The sequence below is a fragment of the Hetaerina americana genome, unplaced genomic scaffold (genome assembly GCF_022747635.1).
Source record: "Hetaerina americana unplaced genomic scaffold, ioHetAmer1.1.p SCAF_1, whole genome shotgun sequence".
In the NCBI taxonomy this organism is placed as follows: Eukaryota; Metazoa; Arthropoda; class Insecta; order Odonata; family Calopterygidae; genus Hetaerina; species Hetaerina americana.
The window spans coordinates 67,613,647-67,641,321 of record NW_027286069.1 but is presented as its reverse complement, the minus strand read 5'-3'; the positions used below and the strand labels follow the sequence as shown (position 1 = coordinate 67,641,321).

The 27,675-nt window shown below is 36.7% G+C and overlaps 1 protein-coding gene across 14 annotated transcripts in view; it reads left to right on the top strand.

Annotated features, from left to right (window-relative positions):
- The window catches only part of LOC139692712 (phosphatidylinositol 4-phosphate 5-kinase type-1 alpha-like), a 109,272-nt gene that overhangs the window by 10,722 nt on the left and 70,875 nt on the right, over positions 1 to 27,675 (top strand). For all 14 annotated transcript variants that reach the window (XR_011701779.1, XR_011701778.1, XM_071590964.1 and 11 more), the window contains exons 2-5: positions 20,915 to 20,961; positions 23,449 to 23,580; positions 24,068 to 24,316; positions 27,411 to 27,563. Coding sequence is in view for 12 of the 14 variants with exons in the window: in XM_071590964.1 (XP_071447065.1) it covers positions 20,915 to 20,961; positions 23,449 to 23,580; positions 24,068 to 24,316; positions 27,411 to 27,563 (581 nt within the window). In the remaining 2 variants the exon portion in view is untranslated. The remainder of the gene's footprint in view (positions 1 to 20,914; positions 20,962 to 23,448; positions 23,581 to 24,067; positions 24,317 to 27,410; positions 27,564 to 27,675) is intronic.

Genomic DNA, 27,675 nt, shown 5'->3' with positions numbered 1-27,675 from the left:
CTGAATCCGAATTGGTTTTCTGAGAGGTTTTCTTCTATCTTACCTTCCATTCTTCGGCTAATTATCCGAGTAAGGATTTTTGATGCTTGAGTCACCAGGCTCAATGTTCTGTGTTCCTTGCATTTATCTGTTTTCGTTTTCTTCGGAATTGCAATCGTTATACTTTTCTATTCTCGTTTCTTTCTGCTGTCGTAGCTATCATTGATTGTTCCATAGAGGGTATCCTTCGCTTTGACCCCGAGAGCCTTGATTATTTCTTTATATTTTGTCAACTCCTGGTGCCTTGTTGTTTCTCAGGTTTTGCCACGGCTCTATCGAATTCGCTTCTTAATATCTGCGGGCCCCGATCATCTTTACCTATCATGCTTTCATCTTTAGTTAAGCCATCTTCTAGGGGTTTAGGAACTTGATAGAGTACTTCAATGTATTCTTTCCATCTATTCCCGATGTCGTCGTCATGTATTAGTATTTTTCCATTAGCAGGTCGGATGTTTTGCGATTTTATTTTCTTTCCCCGAATTGCCTCTTCACTAGTTTATAAGCCATATCGCCATTTCCCCTTTTCATGTTGTCATAAATTTCCTCGCAGCAGCTTTCTATCCATTCTTTCTTTGCCTTCTTGCGCTCTCATATGACCTGGATCCGCAACTGTTCATAGAGGTCCGCGTCACTCTTATTTTTTGGATTCTTGTATTTTCTTCTTTCGTCTACGAGATCTCTTATTTGAGCTGTTATCCATGGCTTCTTAGATAGTTCCGCCAACTCACCAGGAACTCATCTCAGCTTTGGTAATTATATTCTTAATTTCTTTCCATCGACCATCAGGCCTGGTATTTTCATTATTTCCTACTTCCCTTCCAATGGCCGTGGTTAATTTTTCTCTTGCGACCTTTTCTTTCAGTATCTTTGTAGTCTACTTGGGTTGTTGTCTCTCTTTCTTCATTTCTTGTATCGTAGTCTGCTGTCCATGATCACAAGGTTGTGATCGCTATTTATATCTGCGCCGGGGTAGCTCTTACACTTCTTAACTTGGTTCTTATATCTCTTCCTGACAAGGATGTAGTCAATTTGATATCGTGCTTTGTCTCCAGGCAGATTCCATGTGTATCTTCTTCTCGGATGTTGATCGAAGATGGTATTTGCCACTACCATGTTTTTCTCGTTGCAGAATTATATCAGTCTCTCTCTCTCTCTCGCGTCGTATCACTGGAGATATCATTCCTAATATTTTTTATCTTGGCGTGACACGGCCTGTGATGTCACAATGATTTTCTAACCTCCGTGTTATACCATCTAGGGTTCGGTTCCGAGTCATCGTTTATAAATTTACTAGGAATGAATTTGTTGGTTATATTACTTTAAATTGTAATAAATCGCTTAATAGCAATCTTGAATTATTTCCATTGTGGTAGAACCCAAATTCAACCCAAGAGCATCGTATTGAATGGCAGCCGTTGAAAAGATGATCATCTCTCTCTCTCTCAATCTTATTTCTTTGATGCAGTTCCGATGATGTTTCTGGCACATTTTTCCAATGTTTTCGGGTCCGATGTCAAGGATGAAAGGAAGGATACCGACGGAATTCAAACAGCAATCAATGGACGGGGGATAGCTTGATAATTTGCAAATTAATGAATCTCTGCGCAGGCAAAGAATCCTCATCCTGGAAAGTGTCTCAGCTCCTCGCCTCCCTAATACCCCCATTACCGTCCCCGTCACTCCAGGATTCAAGGGTGCGGCGAATTGTTCTTGCCGGTTGGGGCGGCGAATCCTTGGAGGCGGAAAAAATCAGGAAGAAAGGCCCCAAGTATCGCAGGCCCTCATCCCTCCTTCATTCCACCCCGCCCACTCCTTACGCCTCCGCACCCAGTACCCATTCCGCCAAAAGGGTAAGCGATATTTCTTTCAAACCCTCCTAACCGACCCTTTTGCTGACGCGGGCCACTGGAAATTCTCTCCCCCCATAACCCTCGAAACTCACCCTTTCTCTCGGCCCCCTTCGTCCAATCCCCGATCTCTCCAGCACCCATGAGGGGGGGTGCAAGCGCGTGGACAATGAGTGCGGGGGATGCGTGGGGATTTGATGGCTATTTTAGTGGGACTTTAATGGTTGACTGTTAAGCGCGCGATGTCAAGAAGGTGGTTCCCCACATCCTCATTATTTCGGTGGTTACTATCTTTTTTAAATTTGGAAATTGACTCGGTAGCAGGCATTTTAGACCATTATGGTCCCCTTCTTTAAACAAGTAAATTTTTCTTTTAGGTTTCTTATTTCTTACCCTATAAAACGAAAACTTAGCATTTTCTGTCCTGTGGTCACGAATTACTTTTGTAGTTCCTATAGTTGAGACGGGGATCGGGATGGTGCGGTGGATTTTGTACTGGCTTTCCACCGAGCGGGCTCGGGTTCGAATCGTGTAGACAGCAGATATTTTTCAGTGGCATGCCGATCCCTACTTTGCTTTGGTGCGTTGCGGAGAGCTTTTAGAGAGCGCCGTCCGTCGAATGGGAGGTTAAACTGTGGGCCCCTTGGTACCTTTCGTTAAGAGTAGGCTACTGCCGACGCCGGGTTTCTCTCCACCCTTCCTTTTCCATCCATCCCTAATGGCGCTAATGTCCTTAGCTGTCGGTCGCCTCCCCTATAATTACTACTACTATAGTGAAGACTTACAGGTATGTTCGTTGCTAACAAATCAAGGATATTTTCCCCCCGTAGTTGGTAAAGTGACAAGTTGATGCAAGGAGTTCCACGTAAAGGACTTTAACAGCGACTCACAGGTAACTTTTCCTTTACCCCCGTTTTAACTATGTGCTTCAATCAATAGATGGGACATTGAAATCTCCACTGATTATTTTGTCGCAATCGTTGTATTGGGATAAGAATCGTTTGAATTGCTGATCTAGTTCTAGCGTTGAATTATCTTCGTCGTCCGGCGACCTGTAAAATTCGCATACATATTTAAGTTGAATCATGTAGACAGAGATTTAACCCAATTAGTAGTAGCCGTGATTAATCGTCATGCCGACAGCCACTAGCCATTGATGAAAAAAGTTAGAAAATTAATCCAATGCCCCGGAGCATTTTAGATTTTCAGATTTTTAATTCTCCCTAACTTGTTTTTACGGTACTTTATAAAAGTAGGAGTCCTATTCTCTCAACTTGTCTATTCCTCTAGGTTCAGAAAATTTCGTCCCTTTTCAAATGTGTCGCGCGTCTCATCTTTCTTTTGCTTGTCATATCTTCTACTGTGTTTGCGTCTCCTACCCAAGAGAGCGAAGCGAGCTTTCCATTTAATAATGATCTACATAATGATAAATGATAACGGATCGTAGTGTGTGATTTTCATGAAATAGCGTCAACTGTATGTCACCATTGTCTACAGAATTATGCAAATAGTAATTTTGGATCGAATACATAGCTCATGTAAGCTAAGCTCTCATTTTACTTTAATACTATTCTGATATTTGGTTCATTTCATTGGTGCAGAGGAGGTCTTATTTTAGAAAAAAATGCTTTTCTAGAGGTGTACGGTGTTAGTGAAAGTGATTCTGGATTTTTAAAAACCTGCCGCTGCTAATTTTAAAATATCAAATTTTACGAATGGTAGTTTATGCCACCCATCACTTTCCTAGTGTTGATTCACAAAGCGGATGTTACAAAGGCGGAAATTCTACCGATTGAGCAGTTGTCGAAGGAAGCCTTATAAACAAGGCGTAAGGATATATGAAGATACCGACAACAGCATTGGACAGCGACGAATTAAGGGCTTTTCCATAGTATTTCCTTTAAGTTAATGGAAAGTATTGGGGTAATGCCATTTACAGTTTGAATTCAAGTAAAATAAAATCGAATTTGGAGTTGGTAGCCATTAAATCAATAAATTACTCTTAGTAGTTGTGGAATCGGTCTGAAACATATGTATAGACTAGCCTGCGTCGACGTGAACCTTTTGTGAAAAGCGATTTTTTTTAAACTTAATACTCTTTTGTGTATAATCGGGGATGGATTTTTCGGTTTATTTGTCTGCGAATTTTCCTTAATTTCATTATATTAATTTTCCATTTATTTAAGGTAAATGAGAATTATATTGTGAAATGTTGATTTATCGTATATCTCGCCCAAAAATAACATTAATTGAATCTTATTGCATGCTTAGTGTGTAATCATCCCCTGCCACACACGCTAGCAGTGACTTGCAGGTTACCATGTAGATGGAAAAATCTTTTGAAAAGTTTCTCCTCGTCATTTCTTAACTTTTACCATGTAGATAGAAGATGATTGCCTGTAAATCTTCAATTTGATAGTAAAAAATATGGTTAATGTACGTGAGCGTCTATACAGCTTCAGAATATCTGGAGATCTCTCCACTCAAGGCCTTGGCGCACCCGAGGATAATAACATTATCTTCGGGTGCTGATGGCTAAAAATTGTTTTTCTCCAGACTTGACGGACTTAAGCATATTGGGTTTTTCCAATCCTTAGTTATTCTGAGAGCCAGTGCGCTCCTTCCTCCACTCTCCCAAGAACATACCGAAGACCAAAGTGGTCTCATAGGCGAGTCCTTGAATCTTTCTCATCGGCCAGCCTATGCATATCCTTAAACGTCAACAAAACAGTCAACAAAAGACATTAAAGATATGTAATAAGCATTTACAAGTAACAACAGGCATTTAGGTTTAATAAAAAAATTTCCTGGTAGATCGTGGACTCCTGAAAGGCCAGACTCGACCTTTTTGGGAATGACTTTTGGACCATTCTGAAATACTGGTGATTCCCTTTACAAATGGATGTGATACTGAAGTAAAGGGTTTTATAATCGATGGTCCAAGGACGTATAGCAAACATAGTGAGTGAAGGAGCACATTTTTTAATTAAGGATAAATTTTAGGTTAATTGAGGATTTTCCCGAATGGATTTTCAGCCCTTGCTTTCCTGTGTCTTGTAGAAGGGTCGCAGGATTTTTTTCACAAAAATGACGCTGAAGTAGGCGGAAATAGCAAAATATAACCGTCGATGTTCGAAATAGTAGCCAAGTCGTGAGCGACTACTATTACATTTAAAAGTATCTATGCACAAAACTGAATGTGATATTATGTTTAAAAATGTTGAAAATAAATTGCATATTTTTCCGTGATGATCCAACATGATCACTTGCATTTGGTAAAAAAATGAATTCTGTCACTTCCTTTTGGCAAGGTCAGGCGATTTACTATTCAGTGTTGTAATTCAGTTGAGTAATTTTTGTATTAATTGGAAGGATGGAAATTCTCCCTCTTACTGCACTGCCTTGAGTAGATTCATGGCAAGCATAGGTTAATTTCAGTTTCAACCTGGGCATTGAAACCTCATCCTAAGTTGTTCCAAAGAAATTTTCTGCATCATCCCCAAGTATGGAAAATACTCTCCCACCCATTTCTTCGCAATTAATCATAATAGTCTCTATGATAAACAATAGAATTCTTACTCTACATATGCATGTCTCTGAAATACGATATTATATTTCGAGTCTCGAATTTGGCTGTTTACATTTACTAATAACCAATTACATCTGCTGATTATGAAAAATATATTAATTTTACCACAACACAAGGGAACGATAGTCGTTGTTTGAGTGAGAATACCAAGGTTGAGTAGAAATTTCTTTTTTCACTAACATTAACTGTCTATTCATATCCGCTTATGTTATGTATCCGTTAATATGTAAGGAAATATCGCTTCCCTGCAGGCTAATTGTAACTTCCTATTCAAATCAGTTACGAGACGGCATCGATTATCGTTTATATAGCTGTATTTCCGGGATGCTAGCGTACAGAAGGAATACAAATATGTGTCATTACATGATTGGTATTCTTTTAAATATTACAAAAAATAAACATTCAAATGTAAAACTTCGAAATTCTAAGCAAGACTTTCACTCTGTCTTCAGCAGAATTTTCATTTGGGCAAATGCAAAGAATTAAATTTTTACGTCGCACCAAAATACGAGGGCGATTCGAAAAGTAAGTTCCCCTATTTTTTTTTCATGAAAAATCAAATTTATTCTCAACTTTGCGTTCATCGTTGGAAAGGTTGAGCAGTTCGCTATTTTTCTACATGGTTGCCTTGACGATCAATCACTTTTTGCATCCTTGTTAGCAGCTTTTTAATACCGGCGTCGTACCTTTCTCCCTGTCCCTTTCGCCTGTCCAGTTCTTTTTCCTTTTCCTAAGTTCGTTCGATCGTTCTACATAGGGATAACGTTTCACTATCCTTTTTCTCAAAACCAGCCACGTATATCTCATTCCCACACCTCTCCTAAAACCCGAACTCTTCTCCAGCTAATTTTCTTCATTTTTCTCTCTAGTCTGCCGTTTAGTATCCTGAGCTAGTTTCGCTTCATGCAAAGTGATAGTTATTTCTCAGTGCCCTTCCCAAATGTTTGTGCCTTTTTTCTTTATCAGGGGTTAACGTTTCTGTCTTAAGGAATTCCTCCGACCACTCGACTGTTCGGTGTGTACAAAGTTTGCCGAGTTCTTCTCCCCATTTTCTGCGAGGCTCGTCAATAACTTCACTGGTATACCATCCACACCCAAACCTTCATATATCTTATATTCTTTATAGCTGCAACCGCTTCATCTAACAATGTCTCTTCTTCGGGGCTATCTGATTTCACTAACTCTCCTGCGTTTAAGTCACTTGCCTTCTTTTCATGGTTGCATTTCCTTTATCATCCTTCAATCATTAGCCTTATTTGCCCTACCTTTTTTAGTGAACCCTCCCGTCTCCTTCATCCCTGCGTATTTATTTTATAATTTTAAAAGCTAAATCATTCATTAATATCTTGTCTAGTTCTTCAACTTCTGTGTATTACTATATTGCTTTGTCCTGAGCTTTCTTTCCTTAACCCATTTGTTCTGTTTTTTGCATTCCTTCTCTCTACATCATTATATAATATATCCCATTCTTTGTTCTGTCTTTCATCTGTACCGTCATTTTCTTTGTCATCTATAGTTTCTTAGCTAACGAATCTTCGATTAAAATAACTGATTCGTATTCAAAAGCATTCATTATACTAATGTTAACGTTGCCATCGCTTCGTTGCTCTTTCACCTGAAGCTGATTCCTGAATGTATCTCATCTCCGCCTCTCACTTCTGAATGTGTCTTCCCTATCCATTCAACTTCTCCATGTCCATTTCGTGATAAAGTACACCCTTTTTCCTTTTTAATCTTATATTTGTTTTCATATCTAGCGGAATGTGAACATGGCCCTTCTAAAGATTCTGCTTCAGGTAATCCAGAAACCATTTGGGTACCTTACTTTTACCAATACGGTCCGTTTTCCTATGTATGGAGTTTACCTTTTTTAAAGTCGGTTTAGTTGGAATGACGATGGAAACCTAAAAGGGGCTGCAGAAGGGTGTTTTCTGTGTTCATTTTAGTACTCTGCAAGCCACCGCTAGGTTGTGTGGCAGGGGGTGAATACACACCAGACTAATTTTGAACCAGAATATGATCCTATCGAATTCGGACAATGTTATTCTGATCCCTTACCGTTCGTGGAAAAATGACATATTAAATCTGTCTGTTCAACACGTAATCTCTTTAATTTTATTGGCATGATCTCTCCTACCGTAGTACGTTGGGGGTAATAATACATTTTCAACATCCCTGCTAAAGAGTTATCCTTCCAATTTATGCAAGAGCTTCAATCTGTAATTTTACCTTCGCTCCGTGAGTGATTTCCAGCCCAGCTGCTCTAATATTTTGGATACGATACTAAGTTAATCATAACAACGTTTTACAAAAAATGCCGCTCTACGCTGCACGCGATCCAATTCGGCAATCAATCCAACTTCGTGAGGATCCCATGTACTAGCAGCATAATCTAAAGGAGACCTGGCCAGCGAAAAATAACAGTTCTCTTTGACCTTTTCATCACATTTACACAGTACTCTTCTAATAAATCCTAATTTTTCGTTGGCTTGTCCTCATATTCCCACTATCGTGAGTGAGGGTAACGCTTAAGTATTTAATCGAGTCCACACATTCTATTTCGGTGTTCCCGATGCAGTTGGGGGTCGGGAGGGAAATGCCATTACTACGTATGCCAAGGAGATCTTAGGTCTGGCAGGTGTTTGATTGTTCATATTTCTGCATAAAGTGTTACCTTACTATGCGATCAGGTGACAGTGGGAAATAGAGTGTATTTTACACAGAAATATTCGCTCGCACTCAATCAATCAGTTTTTAATGTTACCACTCTCATTGATGTCAGTTTTGGGCTTGCCAAGTGATTTAGTCCGATGCCTAATTCGTGCGTAGGGATACCATATAAGGAGTGAAACTTATGGTGGGGAAAAGATAAGATCGGCTTAGAAAGTCATTTTCTTTAATCCTCACAACACATGTATTTGTTCACTTTTGTAGAAACTGCTTATTCGGGTTTAGTTTCACTATATTTAAGGTGTTCAACCAATTAGAGTTAGGTATTGGATGGTAGATATGCGAAAATCAGGATAACTTAGATGCCTTCCAAATCAAAGGCAAAGTAAGAGAAATTATGTTGTCAATCTTATCAAAGAAAATAAATGTCCAGTCAGTTGAAAATTTGGTTTCAATGTCATAAACTTACCAATATTTATGTTATAGGCATATATGCGATCTCTGTCTGCGCTATCGAAGTGTATTCTTATGGGTCGTAATTAAAAGTCGAACGAATAAATTTGAGGAAATGAATGGCGTTTGAAAAGGCTAAATTGAGGTTAGTGACTTCAGGGGACGCATTTAGCCTACTATTCATATAATTAGCTTTTATGTTATTAAGGCGATGTTCTACGTATATCGACTAAATAAATATATAATCATTGTTGCACGCCCTTTTGTCTAACTAATTTCGAGTAAATTCAAATCAATCTTACGGTGAATCCACTGTTGAATAATTAATATCGTGTTCAAGAAATAATTCCTGATTTTCTTTGCCCAATTATGTTTATTCATTCATTTAAGCACGCAGTTGAGATTTGCAGAAAATACCATTGGAGAAATCAATCTTTTGTTGGTATTCATAAATAGGAAAATGATTTGGCTATTTTAAAACCATTTAAATACCTTAAATGGATTATTATTTTCCGTATCGGGTACTGCTGTGATAGGGAGTTTAGGTTGAAAGCAGTGTCTCATCTGCTTCAGGTGAAATTTTAGGTCTTAGACCGTTGACCTTTAAGTGGGAAGAAGGAAGGACCGACAAAGCATTTAAATTTCGTATACAGTACATACATGTAAAACGCATAAAAGGAAATGGAATCGTAGAAGACTGTGTGGAGTAATCAAATATCTGCATAACTGCTCCAAATTTTAGGAAAACTTAGAAGGAAATGCTTTGAAAGGACTACATCTACACCAATACCCTGCGAGTCACCAAAAAGGTGTGTGGCAGGGGGTGCAGCACCAGGAGGAAACGGTAAGGGGGTAAGGGTAAGGGGACTAGAATGAATGGTTTCATTACTGAGATTTATGAGTGAGGCATTTAGCCGAAAGACTATAATTAGATTAGTATTGATACCCTCCCTAAAAAGGGAAAAGCAGAAGCACAAGGGCTATGTGTGTGAGGACTACAAGTTTGATTTAAAGCGTGGAAAAGGTAGTACTTAATTGGTGAACAGAAGGACGAAGGAGAGAGAAATTGATTACTTAGGAGAAGTTCAGTTTGGGTTCAGAAAGGAATTGGGCAATGCATAGGAAATAATGACGTCAATAACAGAAAGAAGATAGAGTATAACCAGGGTGTATTTATATAATTTGTGGAATTTTGCTGGGACTTTCAACGGAGTTTGCTGCCAGCAATTAATGAACGTTTTGCATAAGATAGAAGTAGACTGGAGGATAGATAACTTTACCCATCACCTAAAACTGCCTCAAGCTGCAAAGGTGCGGGTAGAAGATGGATAGTCAGAATGGGAGTAAGACCGCAATGTTCATTGTTATTTTCGATTTACATACATGTGGATTTATATATGTAGAGGAAATGGTAAGAGAAGCATGCAAAGGGCTGGAACTGCCGTGAAAATGGGTGGGGAACTCTTCAAATCAGTATTGCGGATGGTGTTAAGCGCATTGGAAAATCCGTGTGATAGGTTTGGGATGAGAATTAATCTCAAGAAAACGAAAATGATGAGATTCTCAAGACACAAGAAGGCGAAAATGAACATTAAATTTGTGGGACCTAAACTAGAACCCTTTCAATTGGAAAAGAAATTGAGAAAAGTAGTAAGGGTATTAAGAAAAGAATGGCGTTAGGCAAAGAAGCGTTTGTAAAGGGGCTGCAGTTGATGACATGCCCCTTAAGTAAACATACGAGATTTGTCTGAAAAGGAATCAGCCAAGCAATATATGCAGAAATTTAGGCTACCTAGAAAGACTAGGCATTAGTCCCCTTCGAAGTACTCCCCTTGGGATATGACGCTCTTAATCCCGGGGTCTTCCACTTTTCAAAACAGTCGGCGAAATCCTTCAATGGAATGATAATCAGTTTCCTCATCGCATTCTCTTTTTTGTCGTCAACGTCTCGTGTTTCAGTCGCAGAGGACTTGCCCCAAGCCGCAAACGATGACCCAGGTTGTCTACAAAGGTCATAACTGGTGATAAGTCATGGTCAACGGCTAAGCCCACTCTTCCCTACAGTCAGTTGACGAGATTCACGTAAAGAAGAATGCGACGAGGCAGCTGATGACCATTCCGAAAAAGGACTTAGGCGATTGTTTTGAAAAGTGGAAGATACGCTGGAATAAGTGTGTGACACCCCAAGGGGAATATTTCGAAGAGGACCAAGGTCTCATTGTCATTGATAAGCTATTTTTCTCAAAATATTGCATGGCTGGGTATTTTCCGGATGAACCTTGTATAAAAAGTTACAAGTGACAAAATGAGATAGAGGACAAGAATAGGCATTTTGGGTTGGAATAAAGCTAGAAAGTATTCTGTGCTAAAGAATTGGTTATTGTAATGTATAGTCTGTGGTTTAAGGATATTTTATGTCATGATAGTTAGGACTTAAGGGTATAGTAGTGTGTAGTGTCCCAGTCTCGTCAAAAATCTACTTTAACAAGACTCAGTAATAATACATGTTAATCCCCCTGAAGGTTGCCACATGAACATAGCGGCGGGGTTTGTGCTCCTCAATGACCCCAAGAGCTATGCTATCGAGAGCATTGCTCCTAGGGGCGCCACCCTAGCCAGAAAGGTCAAAGGGTAGAGGACAGGCAAAGAGCGACCCTGGTCTTCCTATTGAGTGTTAGTCGAAGGGCCGCCCCACCCTATAAAAATACATTTGATTAGAAATCGTCGAATTGACCTCGTATGGACGGGTATCTTGAAAGTATGGCTGGCCATAGGAGAAGGAGAAAGAACGAAAGGAAGGGTGGTGAATGTACCTGAATGGATAGCCACACCGAGAGTACTGGAAGTGGTTTAAGAGCTAATAAAGAAATGTAGAATTGAGATCTCAGCCTCGCAGGAAATCTGACCATGACAATGAAAGTATCGCTTCAGACAAATATATATATTAATAAATAGCGGAGGAATTACAAAAAATATGAAATATCCGTCATTATGTAGAAACGCCTTGGTAGCATCCATCCTGGACGTCCAACCAGTAAGCGTTAGACAGTGTATATACAAGTAGATTAAGAATGAAAGTAAAAATAGTTAATAATAAATTCATATCCCTGGTTGAAGCTTAGTTAATAATAAATTCATATCCCTGGTTGAAGCTGTAAAATAAGCAGAAGAATCGAGCAAAGATACCTTGAATAATAAGATAGAAGAAGTATATGACAGAATAGCGCGACAAGTTTTAGAAAGAGTTCTAGGAGAATTAAATGCCAAAATATGCTAGGAAAAGGAGTGCAGAGGAACACTGTGTACGAAGAGCCTACTTGACGAGAGCAGTGACGGCGGGTTATAAGTCATAGGTTTTGCCATAAACAAGAATGTGGCAGTAATAAGTACACAGTTTCCCCAAAAGGACATCAAGGAAATCACATAGTTATCGCCGAATGGAGTCCCAAGAAATAAAATGAATTATGAACTTCTCGACTCGAGTTGTATCGAGTGTACTAAATGTGAGTAGCTGGTGAAGCACAGACTGCGGATGAGATCATTAACTGGCTAGGTTTAGATGCAGGCTGTGAATAGTCAGCCTGAGAGGTAATAAAAGAAAGATTGGAAATTAACAGGAAACATGTTTCGAGAAACTGCAAGTGGACATGAGGAGAGGCGGGACGGAAAATGTAAGGATTAATTAAGAGAAAAAGAATTGAAGCATAATGATGTTGGAAACAAGTAGGAAATAATCAGAGAAGTAATTCAAAATACTGCTGTTAAGATGCCACTGATAAAGAAGTTGACTGGAAGAGAGGAATAACTTGAATGTTGGAGCGCTGAAAGTAAATGGAACGCAGCAAAGGTAAATGTTGCGGAAATCACTTGGAGCATGGAATTTACGAAGAGAGAAGAAAATTAGTGGAAGAAAAAATTGGATTTTGAAAAGTGAAAGATTGCAGACATGAAAGACAGGCGAAAGAATAAGCCTATGTCTAAAGTATGCCTATGTTTATAAGATGCCAACTTGGGGCCAAAACAAGAAAGGCAACCATACTGGATAGTCGGGCAGAGTATATCCATGGATTACTAAATGGAGTAGGTGGTGTTGTGAATGAAAAGGAAGAGGAGGACGAAGGATAGAACAAATAATTAGGAAGACCGCAGAGTGTAATGTAAATTAGACAAGCTACGACTGAATTGAGATATAATAAAACACCACGGGATGGCAAGATATCATTAGAATTTCTCAATGGGTGGAGAAACTTGGCAAATGTATGTAACACTTCATTTTATTTATTAGTAGCTTTAACTAATAAAAAGAAATACGGAAGAAAGGAGAGATGGCAACAGCAGAGGGGTTGAAGTGTTAAATGTACTATTCCCAAAAAGTATCTAAGCACAGTGTGAAAATTACCGGGAAATAACAATTGTCCGTATTTTATGTACCATTTTTGCAAAAAAATTGTTGAACAATTTACACCAGTTGTGGCAGAGTGTGGGAGTACCAATGCAAATTTAGAAGGAACAAAGCCATAGCCGACCGACTATTTTCATTGAGAATGATGGAAACGGAAAAAGGGTTATGAATTTGATGTCGACCTACAAGGTATTTGTACTCGTACTTTTGTACAAACTTAAGGCGGGTCTATGTTAGTGTTGAAAGAGAAGAACTTTTGAAAACCATGAAGAATTTAAGAATACCCAGAATGAACACACAATTATTTTGGATATTAAAAAATGGCAAGGATATTAAAAATTAAAATAAAACTGTCCAAGGAGTTCATAATTTTAACTTTTAAGTTACGATGTGGTGATTTCATGTATACTCTTCTGACAACCCTGAAAAATTCATTAGACGAATTGGAACCGAGCCTATAGGAAACATAGTGAATAGAATGTGTCAGTGCCTGCAGTATACCGGCAACAAGATCTTATTACACGTAATATGAAAAGTTAAGGATAAGAATATTATAGTTTAGAAGGAGCAGCAGCAAGAGTGAATTTAGAGAAGACAAAGTATACATATGTGCAAGAAAAGGAAAGATAGTAATATTTAAGTTTAGACTTAAGGGATAGGAAGCAAAATTATTCGGAAACCAACGCATGCAATTATTAGGGTCTATAATAAACCGCCAAAAGAGTGCATTTTAGGAAATAGAGGCAAGAATTGCGGCTTGATGCAAGTGTGGTTTTGCCTTGGCGAACGTTTACTTCAAGAACAGTGAGCAGGAAAACCGAACTAATAGCTTATAAAACATAATAGTGGACTTTTTATGTATAGTTTTCAATAGTTATGTTGGGAATCGAAACATTGACACTCGATGGACTTAAAAGAGATATGGATCATAGGACGGAACAGAATGTGGGAAAGGAAAAGAAGAAAGGTATACGGTGCAGTGTAAAAGAATGAAGTCCTAAGGTCGTAATGAATCGGGAGCAGCAAACCTATGCAATGAACCACACAATCATTATTTGGTGTTCTACTTTTTATGGTAGGTTTTTGATGGACGCAGACTGAGCAACAATGTATTCCTTTGCTTCTCCTAAGAAATTACAACCTGACACCCCACACTACAGTAAGCTGTTCTTCAATTCCATATGCTTCCTTCCTCCGTTCATTCCGTCCAACATGCCTATCATTTTCCGATCTTCCTCGCGTGCCTGCCATTCTCCCTTCTATCACGTGTTCAATATCCCGTCGCCAACCAAATATTCTGTGTCTTTCCATGCTGACGAAAATACAATTAGGTGGTAACGGCTTAGGTGGCTGGGGAATTGTTAGAGGATGGGTGGTAGAGGACAGTGAGGAAGATTCTGAATGGAAAACCAGGTAGAAGATTAAGAAAGTGGTGATTGGAAGAGGTGTAGGAAAATGAATGAATTTTGAGGATACCGATGTGGAGGTTGACGGTAGATTCACGATAAGATTCAGAGGATTAAGACAAGGGAACCCAAGGCCCTTCGAGGGCTGTAGAGCCAAGGGCATGACGATGACCTACATGTAAGAACATAATAAATGCCTCATAGTACATACGACCATGAATCTGTACTTGCAGTCGTGCGACCACAGACAATTGCTTAATACATTTACGACGGATTATTGAAATCTCCTATTTTCTCAGATGGACGAAAGTGACTGATCACCGATATTTCGTTCATCGACGTACGAAATAACTAAAACTTTAATTAATTATAAACGTTCAATTTATTTAATAAATTTACGATGGGGTTTTTTCGATTTTAATAGCCGGATAGTTGAGTCTCTTCACTTCGTCTTTAGTGTAATCATTGAAAAATATCCTCAAGAGTTCATTGCGCTCGTTAAAATACTGTATTGGTTTATACCTGGTGTTTCGCTCATTACTTTCTTTCATTTACTGTCTTTCTTCCGTGATGTCAATTTCCATCGTTTAACTTTCGATTTTTCAGATGAAATTTTGGCCAAAAATTACTTCAAAAAAACAAGGAAATATTAAAGATTTTAAAAATATTTTTAAAAATTGAAAAATAACCACATTAGAAAAGCCCAAGTAAATTGTTGCATGGAAAGAGTGGGGTACTAAATGCCGTATTATCCTAGTGTCACGGTGACCATTTACGACAATGCAAGGTCTTAAAAATCTGTCCCTCGCTTTGCCGGATTTTTTGGGCCATTGGCAATGCATTTTCTGGCCTTTCATCTTTTTTTGGACTTAAATCTTTAAAAAAGCACTGGATTTCTGTGTTTTTCATTTAACTGAAATGTTGCTCTTCAGTGTCTTATGTGCTCCCAGGCTTTCCAAGTGGGATCCGTGCTTGGTTAACATTGAATTTCAATAAATAACATTATTATCTCCTGAGATCCCGGAGCAGTAGATTATCTTAAGCTAGGCAATACAGAGGTGATAGCATCGCTGGTTGCCTGTGACGCAGGATACAGTATTCATGAAAGTCGCGTGCGAACAGGATATTTTCTTTGACATTGAGCGTCGTTTTGAATAATATTACAAATAGTCATTTCAATATATTTATTACTCATTGCCGTAAAACTGTGATATGCATGAATAAAGCCCTGTAGAATAAGTAAACGAAATCGTGCATGGAAAACATGTTCTCCAGGAAAGCAAAAGAAATAATAGCAACAATTGTTGTGTATTACCATAAACGAACTAATCAACCAAGTTTTTTGGTGAGTTTTGGTGGAAAAATAAATTCTCGCATGGGTGTCATTGCATTTAGGCTTGAAAATGTACAAAACCGTCTACTTTTGAAGTAATTTTATTTTGAGAAATTGTGAATTATTTACGTGTTAAACTAGTATTTCTCGTTGTGGTGTGATTTATCCTATTTTAATTTTGGGAGGCATAGGTTTCGTTGCAAAAGTAATGCAACTATTTTTTTAAAGTAATTTATTGAACAGATTTGCAGAAACACTTAAAATTCTTCAAAGTACTGTCCTTGGGCCTCTACACATTTTTCCGAGGACTCTGCCATGACCCATAGGACCCTGGAAGGCTGGGACCTCTTGCAAGGTCTTCGTCATGGCTGATTGGGTCTCTTTTATAGGTGAAAAATGGGTTCCTTTCAGGGCTGCCTTAATCCAAAGGAACAAAAAGAAGTTTTCTGGGGTGACATCAGGATTATAGCGGGGGGGGGGCAGTGTTGGCACCTAGTGTTTGGCCAGGAACTTGCGGATGGTAGCGTGTTGTCGTGATGGAGTTGCCAGGTAGAGCGGATGTCTTTTCTCGTCCTGATGACCCTTTTTCGGGGTCTTTACAGCACGTCCACTTAGTAGGCAGGGTTAACTTTCTGTCATTGAGGAAAAAACTCCTTATGAGCCACTCCTTTTCTATTCAATAAGACAATGAGCATTGCTTCCACTTTTGTTTTGCTCATTCTTGCCTTTTTGGGCTTGGGGGACTGGTTGGTGTGCCACTCAGAGCTTCGGCGTTTTGTTTCAGGGTCATATTAAAAAATCCAGGTTTCATCACCAGTAATGACTTTGTCCAAATAATCAGGTTCATTTCCAGTACCTTGCAAAAGTTTACTGGAAGTTTCCACTTGGTTGATCTTTTGTGACACAGTCTGCGCACAGAGGTTTACTGTAACTGACGTCCCAGCGCTTCAACAGCTTTGAGAGCACTGAGACCAGTTTTGCACCAAAGCTTAGCATCCCCCCACCTACTCCCAAGTAGTGCGATCCCACTCCGACCAATAGGAGCGGTTTGGGAAACTTAATTGCATTACTATTGGAGCGCACCCTGTACGTGTCAGTAATTGTAATTCTTCAGCAAAAAATTTTTGAAATTAATTTTTTAGGCATGTCATAGTGAACCAGTAAATGCTCTTAGCACCCAAATTTCAAGGCATGGCAGAGATCACTTCCCTTATTTTTTGTAATGTGAGAAATCGTTATATAAAATTGAGAGGGCACATTTCTGCCTAATTATGAATGTGGATAATTGCCATAAAAATAGATTGAATAAAAATTTAAGTGAAGCATATTTTACTGTATTTTTTGTGTGACAAGAAAACTAATTTCTCCACGCAGTCAGGAATATTTAGGAGAAGTCCGAAATTGCTTTATTTCTTGATATATTTGATAAAAATGTGTAAAAATTTTATTGAAAAATTGGCTTATTTGATGTGAATCTGGAATTTGAGAATCAGAAATACTTCTGAGAATGATGTTCCTTTTAGATATGATATCATGTCTTGTTTCCCAAAGCCCATAGCATGTGCAGGAACTGGCAAAAACCAAACCTATAGCCTGGCTAGTTTCAATACACCAGTAGCTTTGAAAATGATGAGGGTTGTTTCACAAAAATTACCTATCAAGTTACGAACTCTTGAGGGATCAACCATCTCACGCAGTTTCTTAGAATTTTGGCTGAAAATTGTGAAAAAAAGTCTAATGAGGATTCATAACAAGTGTGAATGTTTTTCATAGAGATATATCCGAGAATTTTAATCCATATAATATCGGATGTATGTGTAATAAAATGTATAACGTGATCATTATTATAAATTAATTTATCTACGGTGCTGATGAAAATCAGGATTACTTTTGTATGTTTCATATTTGATCCGTTCATTTTATTTAATGTAAAATAGATGAAACTGCATAGTTTTGTTCTTCATATTTGGCTATATCCCTTTAATTTCATTACTGAGTGATCTCATACCCTTGAAAGTGCTGAATATGTACTTCCTATCATATCACTCCTCTTTTGTCCTCTCCTGCAATTTCCAATTTAAGGTTTTATATTTCAGTGATAATTCAGATACTCCAATGATGAAGGATAAAAAAAAGGCCATTCCTAATTATGACTATAACCCTCTAATTTGATTCATCATTGAGATGAGTCTGCACTACTGCATGAGATGATTGTAGGTGGCTATTAGTGAGAAGATATTACCTAGTTTTTTGTTATTTACTTCTTGAGGATGTGGTTGGTCATATCAGTGTGGTAATCTAGGCACATGGCTGTTTTAAAAATAACTTCTGTGACATTATCCAAATTCTTCTGAGAGTGGCTTTCTCATTAAGTTATTTTACATTTCTGGCCCTTACTTTTTTTCGAGGATCATTCTTTGTCTCTCCCTGTTTAATCATCGATGACATATGCAATCTCATTCTTTTTAGCCATGTTCGAACAATCTATTCACAACCATTGCTAGTTACTTACTTGTGCTATAAGCTTTCCCTTCTCAAATTTTACTTTCCTTCATTCATTTACATGATGAATTGACATGTTAGTCTTCCTCTTAAATTATTCACACTGTATTTCCTTCTATTATTTTCTTTAATGATTAATTGCACCTTATCGTGAATTTTCCTAATAAATTTTTCGGTTAAAGTCTGTATAATGACATGACAACTATTTCTCTTGTACTCTTCTGCATGTACTCCCCCTCATTTTACAGTTCATGTGCCTATTTAATAACAAATTGAGTAGCTTCAGGTGTGATGTGGTGGAAGTCGAACATAATGAATAACTGATCGTAACACTTTTCCCTTTGGCAAAATTTTTATTTTGCAACCGGGTTTCGATGTATTGCATCATCATCAGGTCAAGTGGAAAACTGCTACGATCAGTCATTCATCATGCCTATTTAGTCTTTAGCATCCTACTCCGGCATCATGTTTGAAAGTTTTATTTCTCTCTGGTTAGCTTATCCAGTGGACCATGCTGTGGTTGATAGTAGTAGTTTATAGGGGAGGTGACGGACAGTTAAGGTCATTTGTGCCATTAGGGTTGGATGGGAAAGGAAAGGTGAAGAGAGACCTGGCTTCAGCATTAGCCTCTCTGTCACACTCCATATTATGTTTTCATGCAATGAATCTTTGTTTGTAACAAAATTTTCTTTTACCTTTGCAGTTGCCCAATAATGATAGTAGTTAGATAAACAACCTTACTTCAAAATGATTTTTGAGCAACATCAGTAGTCCTATTGAGTTAAAACTTTTCATCGTCTAGAGCATGATAGATTGAGGTGGAACTTTTTTAATTTTGGTCTATCCTTTTAATACATCCTTTCAGGAGGCTTCTTTGAAACCTTAGCTGAAAAGTATCAGCTGTATTAGTATGTAGCTTGTGTAGATATGTTTCCTTGGTGAAGCTTTGTCTAAGTAAAAGTCTTTGTTTCAAAGGTAATATTTGACATAGTACTGAAAGCTTCATTCAGTGTTCTATGATGAACTACTCTCTGGGATGTTTACTCTAAAGTTGGCAACCTTTTCACCTAAATGGCCTAATTTCAAGTTCCTTGTGTGTAAAGGAAGAATTGCTTATATCCATTTGCCTCTTATTGAGATATTCTGCCTTATGCATGGAAATATAATTTCATTGTAACTGTTTTAAATAGAGAATAATGAGAAGTAATAATTTTAAATTCTCCCCGTTACCCATCGTGACCAAATTTTTTTCTGATAGTTTGCCTTGGAAGTTTCACCTTAGTAGGCAACATTTATAGCAGGCACCCTACATTTGAACAGTGCTACATCACAGACTGTGTTTATGAAAATGGAATTGCTTTGTAAAACCTGGATAGGTCATAGGGTTTTGTGGTTAAATGTGGTTATTGCTGCAAAATTTGCATTTGTGTCCAATGGTTAGATATTACTTAGTTACAATACAGATTATTTAGCCCATATATTGAAGCAGCTATTGTGTTGAGGACAATCTGCTGTGCCATTTTCTATTGAGTCATCCATCCATCTTCATTTAATATGGAAATTTTTCCCTCATTTGTTGAGGGCATATGTATAGTTATAATTTAACCCAAAAAGAATTTATGTGAGCTTATCATTTTTTAGCTGCGGGAAACATTGTCAATTTGTGAGAAACATTTGTATTATTTCAGTGCGCTTATTTGAGAAAGATTTATTTGAAGGTATTTTAGCTGTATTTTATAAAACGCAATTTTCCCTCAACATTGGATGTGATTAATTCATTATCTTAAAAGTTAAATGAAACTAGAAGGCTAATCTAAACATTTGTTTATTTTTTAATTATCTGTCACAAATGATAGCAGTTTCTTGTTTGCTCATTGTAATTGTATCAAATTCCAGTTTCACAATTTTTGGAATTTTGGGCTAAATATTCCTTTTAATGCATATTTATTGAAGACATTCTAAACTTATATCTGTTATTTCTTTCCTATTTTCAAATGGATTGGCCTAATTTTGTCTTTTTATGGATTCCTGTCTCACATAGTTGACTATGTCTATGTTGTAAATGAATTTGTCCTCTCTGATGCCTATTCTGGCAAGCTAATCATTTAGTTTTGAATCTTGTTTCAGGTATACGTTTTTGATTGTCGTAAAAATATAGTTTACTGAAATTTCATTAGCTCACAAAATAATATTAATTTCCATTTTTACAAAACTTTCTTTTTGCCAATTTTTATAATTTTTTATGTGTACATTGTATAATAAATATGTTTTACTGCCTCTTGTCTGCCTTCATCCAGATTGTTTTTCTTCCTCATGTGAGATATTGTATAATTTCGTAATACTGCTATTCTTATTTTAATCACTAAAAATCTTGTACGATTACATGGGTTTGTTAATTTTCTAAAAATGAATGCACATTATATTCTTTCTGGTTACTTTAGCCACCAATATGTGTGTATGTTATTATGCAATATTTATTTATTGGCTAAGGACAAGAGCTCCATGGTGTAACACAGCATGAAGTTCAGCTATAGAAGTAATTGCCATATAATGCTGATAAATGTGAATTATTTTTTCCCAAATTTGTTAAAAAATGATCTATTAACATTGCTGTATTGCCAATGGTTGGTAAATTTTATTACATATCTTAAATATTTTACTTTTATGTTTCAGAAAAAGGGAAAGGAATGACCAGAGGAAAAGCCCCATCTCCCCTCGATGTGAGTACACTCAAGATACATTAAAATATTCTTTTACATCTATCACCTAACTTCACATTTGCATAGGTGATGTATTTTGCTGCCTCATGTTCAAACAGCTTCTGATGTGAGTGGGCACCACTACTCACACGTGCATTTTATGCTAGCTCAATAGTATATTTTGTGAATACACACTTGTTCATAAGAAATATGGATGCGTGAGTCATTTACAATTTACAGGAGCAGATAATGAATTGATAGCACTTGGTTTGCCCAATTCCAGCATTCTTCTGTTAATCCGTAATCACTTGATTGTTATTCATTCTTCATTATTTATTAATTATTACTATTAATGATTAAGTTTGTATTTATGTATTCTTGCTTTGATTGCCTTATTGATTTTGTGCACGAGTTATGTTTGGATTTTTCCTGGTAAGACGTGAATCAATCAAATCCAGGAATAAGCAGTGCTTCAGAAATAATTGCTTTTGTGAAATCAAGCCTGTAACAGAAATATTCTTTGACTTTACACTTTCAGACTTCACTTTGTGAAATTGTCTGATGTCCATATTCAAAGAGTTTGTAATTTTCCGCAGGCTTTTTTTCACAGTATAACATGTTTCACCGACTTGCGACATCTTCAGGTACAAGTGACATACACAGCTGTTGAATATATTGGACCCATACCCATTGGACAGAGGAGAGGAGGGAAGTTGAATAGTTGTCGTACCTGATGATGCCACAAGTCGGTGAAACACGTTCTACTGTGAAATAAAGTCTGTGGAAAATTACAAACTCATTTAATATGGAAAGATATATTCTTAGACTAGACATTTGTCCGAGACTATTAATCTTGATCAATGTGTAGTTTATGTATGGTGCCGCTGCTGCTGATGCAATACTGGCATTAATTAAATGAAACTTGTGCCACATGCACATTACAAATTGAGCTACATAACAATATAACCAACTGCAATATTCAACCTGAAGGCTTGGTTTGAAGGGTAAGGGTGGAGTTCACCTAATACTAAGCCCAATAGCTTGTGAATTTGACACATCAGGGCTGCAGTACCTTTCCCGAGTCCCTTATATTTCCTATGAAGATCTGGTACCAGATGGGTGAAGCTGATGTTGCCTAGACATGCACATTATGCCAATAAAACAATTAAAATCATACTTTATTGAACAGTCCTCGCATTTCTTAACTTTTTTGTATGCACTTTAGGTGCTAATATTTTCTAAACTTTTTATCTCAATGGCCAATCATGTACATATTACCTGGATATATAAATAATGAAAGTATTGATTCCTTGAATGGTGGAAAGGAAGATGTGGAAAAAGTTGAATTTACTTGTAGTTTTTAGACTCATGTTTTTATACCTTTTATACATATATTTTTATTCCTTGTAGTTTTTATCATTCCTATCTGTATACCTGCTCAAATTTTCAATGTGTACACCAATTAAAATTTTCAGAATGTTCTTTCAACTCTTCATCATTGAATCCATTGTTTATGGCTGGCAGTTAATGATCATTTATTGGTTGTTCTAGTTTGATTCCTTTCACATGTAAAGAATCTTGTTTATAGTTAATTTCTTTTGGTTCTTTCAAATTATATCGTTTTATTATAATGGTAGGTACACAGAATTATGATGCAATTGAGAAAAAAATCATATTTTGCATTAAAACACGAATTAGTTTCTATTACAATGTATATTATATTTTGTTGCCAATACATGTTTGCATTTTGAGCAAAAAATGTCATGTTATCATTTTATCAAAAAGTAAAGCTGACATATATGATTTGTAAAAACAATGTGAATGCTATGGTGACTAATGTTTTACTTTTATTATATTTCTTTGTCAAAAGTATGTATGTGTCAATTAGTTTTTAAATCTTTTATGAAGATTGCATTGTTTAAAATTTATTATAACTTTTAAATTATTCCAATAAAAGCTATGAAAAAAGTACAAGATTATGACTATAGTCAAGGAATTAAACTACTTATCATATTTTCAACATTCATGGGATAGTATCTCTTTTGCATATTCTATGAATAGGAACATGTTTGTTCATCTGATCTACCATACATAAAATAATCACATACAGAAATATGCATACTCTAATATCACTTGAAATTGAAAAATACACTTATTGTAAAAATAATGATTCACAGTATTTAAAACTAGGTAGGAATATAAGTGGAGCTATTGGCTTCCTCTCTAACATTTGTGATGCATAGCTGAAGACTTTGAGAATGTTATAGAGAAAATCATTGTTTATATGGCATGAATATTTTATATGTGAAATGTGATTTTCTTAATAATTGAGCTATTTATGTTCTGTTGTCATAAATAAGAGGAAAATGCACCAATATCATGCTATTCCCTACAATTTTCATGCTTGATTTCAGCCTTTATTCTCCATTCTTATTTTTAGAGCTGGTCCATATGTAATTTAATAATTTTATTTTCTAATCATGTGTTATTGTTTCTTCTTCGTTGCAGATGACGGAAAGTAGAAGCTTAGCAGGGGGTGGGCCCAAAACACCCCCTGGAATAACAAGACATCGTTCAGAGAGGGAGAGAAAGCTTGGGCATCGTCGAGTTGGTGTTGGGGGAGAAATTACTTATAAAAAGGTTAGAAAAGCACATTAAATGCATAAATGATCATGTCTGTGGGCTAAGTTATTGCTAAAAAAATTTCCTCTATTATTTGTGTGAATGATCTAATTTATGCAGTATTCTTGCTTTGTTCCATCTGGCTGGACGACAGTTTTGCTGGCACTATAGTCAGCATCTTCAGGTTCAAGTTAACCTGAAGGTGACCGTAATGCCAACAAAACAGTCATCCATCAGGTACCATCTGTGCGTCATCACTGATGCCCTCATTGCAATCCATTAGTTTTTATTGATTAGAAGTGCATTACTACAATTCAGTGAATACTCTTTGGATTTGATTAAGGTAGCTTGTGGTGTAATTACAGATTCATGGATTGACTTTCTTAAAAACCTTAAAAAGAAATGCATAGTTTTAACCTGGCACTTTTAATGTTTTATTACAATGCTATATGTATTTATGTTTACAAGAATTACTAATGTATATTTGGATTGCTTTGGAATATAGATCCAGTCATCCCAGATCATGGGCTCAATTCAGCTGGGTATTCAGCATGCAGTTGGAGGTTTAGCATCAAAACCAGAGAGAGATTTACTAATGCAAGATTTCATGACAGTTGAAACGACAATATTTGACACTGAGGGTTCTAACCACACTCCAGCTCACCATTATTCAGATTTCAAGTTCAAAACATATGCACCAATAGCTTTTCGATACTTTCGGGATCTCTTTGGAATTCAGCCAGACGATTTCTTGGTAAGTTTACCAGTCGCCATTGTTATTTCATTAATGCAATGCCTCATTATTTATAATAAATGGTGAAAATATTTTGTAGTCAAATTAATGGGGTGACAATTATACATTAATAAAGGAGAAGGGTCGAAAAAAAATCAAACTATGTTAATTTTATTTTTTATTAAATAAAGTGAAATTGTGGCCTGTAAAAGTATATCTTTATCCTCTTAAAATTATAGCAGAAAGAAAGGGATGATATGGACAACTGTCACTAAATTGCAATGTTTGTCGCATTGAATTTTAGGTTTGTTTCTTTGATTGTGACTCTATATTTTGTGAATTTAATAAATGTGGTTTATAGCATCAGAGCATCTAAATTACATGTAAATTTGGCATTAAAGGAAATAACACAAGAGTTATATGTGAATTGTGTATCAAGGTGAGATTTTGTTCTAATTTGTTGAAAATATCTTATTTCCATGAAGTTCTTGCTGTATTGATAACAGTATGTGTGATAAGAGGTGGCCGATTGTTAAGTGTTGCCCGTCTTTACCCCACTTGAGCTCTCTCAGGATCTTATCGGGTGGTTTGCACGTAAATTTAGAAATTAAATTTTCTGTAGAATAATTCCTAACCTTCTAAGTGATTGAATTTTTGGTTTTCTGTTGTCTCTTTATTATATACAGTGAATACAACTTGGAAAACTGAAATTGTTACTCAAATTTTTGCCAATCAAAATCACTGTATTGTATGTTAAAGTAAGCCCTCATAGTAAGTATTTATGATTTAATTCATTTCTAGAAAAGTTGTGCACTGCAACAATTATACAATTTATGAACTGTAAAACTGGAGATGAGCTTGTTGGTTTGGTTGGGCTTTTCAGGTGATGAGGTTGTCAATTATACATTATGCATTAAGTAGTAGCAATGTCAAACAGGATAATCATTTAGATCTGTAATGAACGTACTCTTAAATTGTTTTTTGAAATTTTTAAAAACCACATGGTAAATCATATTTAAGGTTCACTTTTCTAATAAATAAATATATTTTTATGTCATAAAAATATAGATATTTGTTCAGGTACAAGAATATGTATATGCAATCTTACCTGTGAAACTTAAAATTTGCCGAAAAATATTAGCATCAAAATCGTTTTGAATGAAATTTGGTACACAAATAAGGATTGGCTTGGATCTCTAACATTTTACATTAACTATTTTACATCTTAAATGAGGGTAGTTTGAAATGTTCTCAGAATCACCACCAGATATCAGGGCACGTGGAAAAAGTTTCCCAGATTAATTGGTAATCCTTTATGAGTAAAAACGTTGTGCATCAGTACTCTGGAAAGAGATCTGTGGTGTGGATGCCTCTCTGTTGTTGTTCCTGTGTAGTGGTTTGTGAAGATGGAAAAAGTTGAGATTCAAGCATTGATTAAATACTTTGCAAAGAAAGTCATGAAAGCAAAGGAAATTCATGCTGACTTTTAGAACACTGTGGGCGAGACTGCTCCTTCATATTCAACTGTTGCCAAGTGGACAAACAAGTTCAAGGTTGGTTGAGATGGCTGAGATGATGATCCATGTAATGGCCAGCCAAAATGTGCCACTACCCCTGAAATTATTGCTAAAGTACATTAAATGATCATGGAGGATCACCAACAAAGTGCGAGAAATGGGTGAAGCTGTAGGGTTGCCATCTGAATGGACATATTACATTTTAGCAGTGGAATTGGATGTGTGAAAATTATTTGCTAATTGGGTTCCGTTACTCCTGATGCAGGATAACAAACCCACCAGAATGGAAATTTCCTAACAATGTTTGACCTGTGTTAAGAGCAACCCACTAGATTTTCTGCACTGTTTAATGACAACAGATGGAACTTGGGTCCTCTACTATACCCCAGGGACAAAACAGTAGTCAAAGCAGTGGAAATATGTTGATTCATTGCCGCCTAAGAAAGCAAAGGCAATGTGGTTGGCCGGAAAGGTGATGGCTTCAGTTTTCTGGAATGTGAAATGGATTTTGCTAAAAGATTATCTTTCCATTGGTCAAACACTGGACGGCACCACTCACCTTCTAGAGCAAAAGATACACAGGAAAAAGCCAGGTTTGGCGAGGAAAAAAAGCTTTCATCGAGACAATGCACGCTCACACCAAAGTGTCATTGCCATAACAAATATACATGACCTAAAATACGAATTGTTGCCACCCCTACCTTATTCACCTGATTTGCCTCCATGAAATTTCCATCTCGTCCCCAAGCTCAAAATTTTCCTCTGGGGACAGAGATTCTCTTCAAACAAAGAACTTGCAGCCAAAGTAGACAGGTAGTTTGCAGGCCTGAAAGAAACTAATTTTTGAGTTGGGATCAAGACATCACTGGACCGAGTGCAATAGCGTACAGGGTGACCACATTTGAAAATAAAAAAGTTTAACTGAGGTAAGTAATTTATTTCTATTCCATTTCAAGAACTTTTCAAATTACCCTCATTAATAAGAGAACTTGGATAATTTCCTCGAATGCGTGTCATTAATCTAAAATCCAGCTGTGATACACTATAGTGTTATCAGATTGGAAACATTAGAATATATGTACGTATTGTATCTGAATCTGATTCGAAATAAGTAGTAACAAGCTATGCCTGTCATTTTCTTGTAGGTGAAATCATTGTAACCTTAGTATTTTTTTCAAAAATAGAGTTGGACTAGAATTTTTGAAAAAATACTGAAGCATTGAATCTGAAATGAAAATGTACTCATCAGGTATTTCCATAAACAAGTGAGCTCAGCTTGTAACCCCATCCAGTTTTATACTGGCATGTGTAGTGATTGTGAATTTGTCGGCAATGGATTATTTCAGATGTGACTGTGATTTTATGTATCAGAATACATATGCTGTAATATATCATAAGGATTCTAAATCAGGCGGGTAAAGTTGAGATTGGTTGATAAGAAGATCTTGTTCTGTATTATTTTGGGTATACATAATTATAGTTATATGTACACTTATATGCTATATTGCTCTGGAAGTTTGTTATCCCATCATAAAAATTTAGGAACACTCTCAGGAAACAATACCCTGACTATGTGCTCTCTTTATTTCATGTTTTAGATCTCAATGTGTAGTGCACCACTTCGAGAACTCTCGAATCCTGGTGCTAGTGGCAGCATATTTTACCTCACCGCTGATGATGAGTTTATTGTAAAGACTGTACAGCATAAAGAGGGAGAATTCCTCCAAAAATTACTCCCAGGATACTATATGGTAAGAGTAAAATTAGTTTGTCAATATATTCTTTTGTCGCTGTTGACTAATTTTTATTTGTTGAGTGGATAAAAGTTAGGGAAGGGAGTTTTGTTCTGACACAATCAACGAG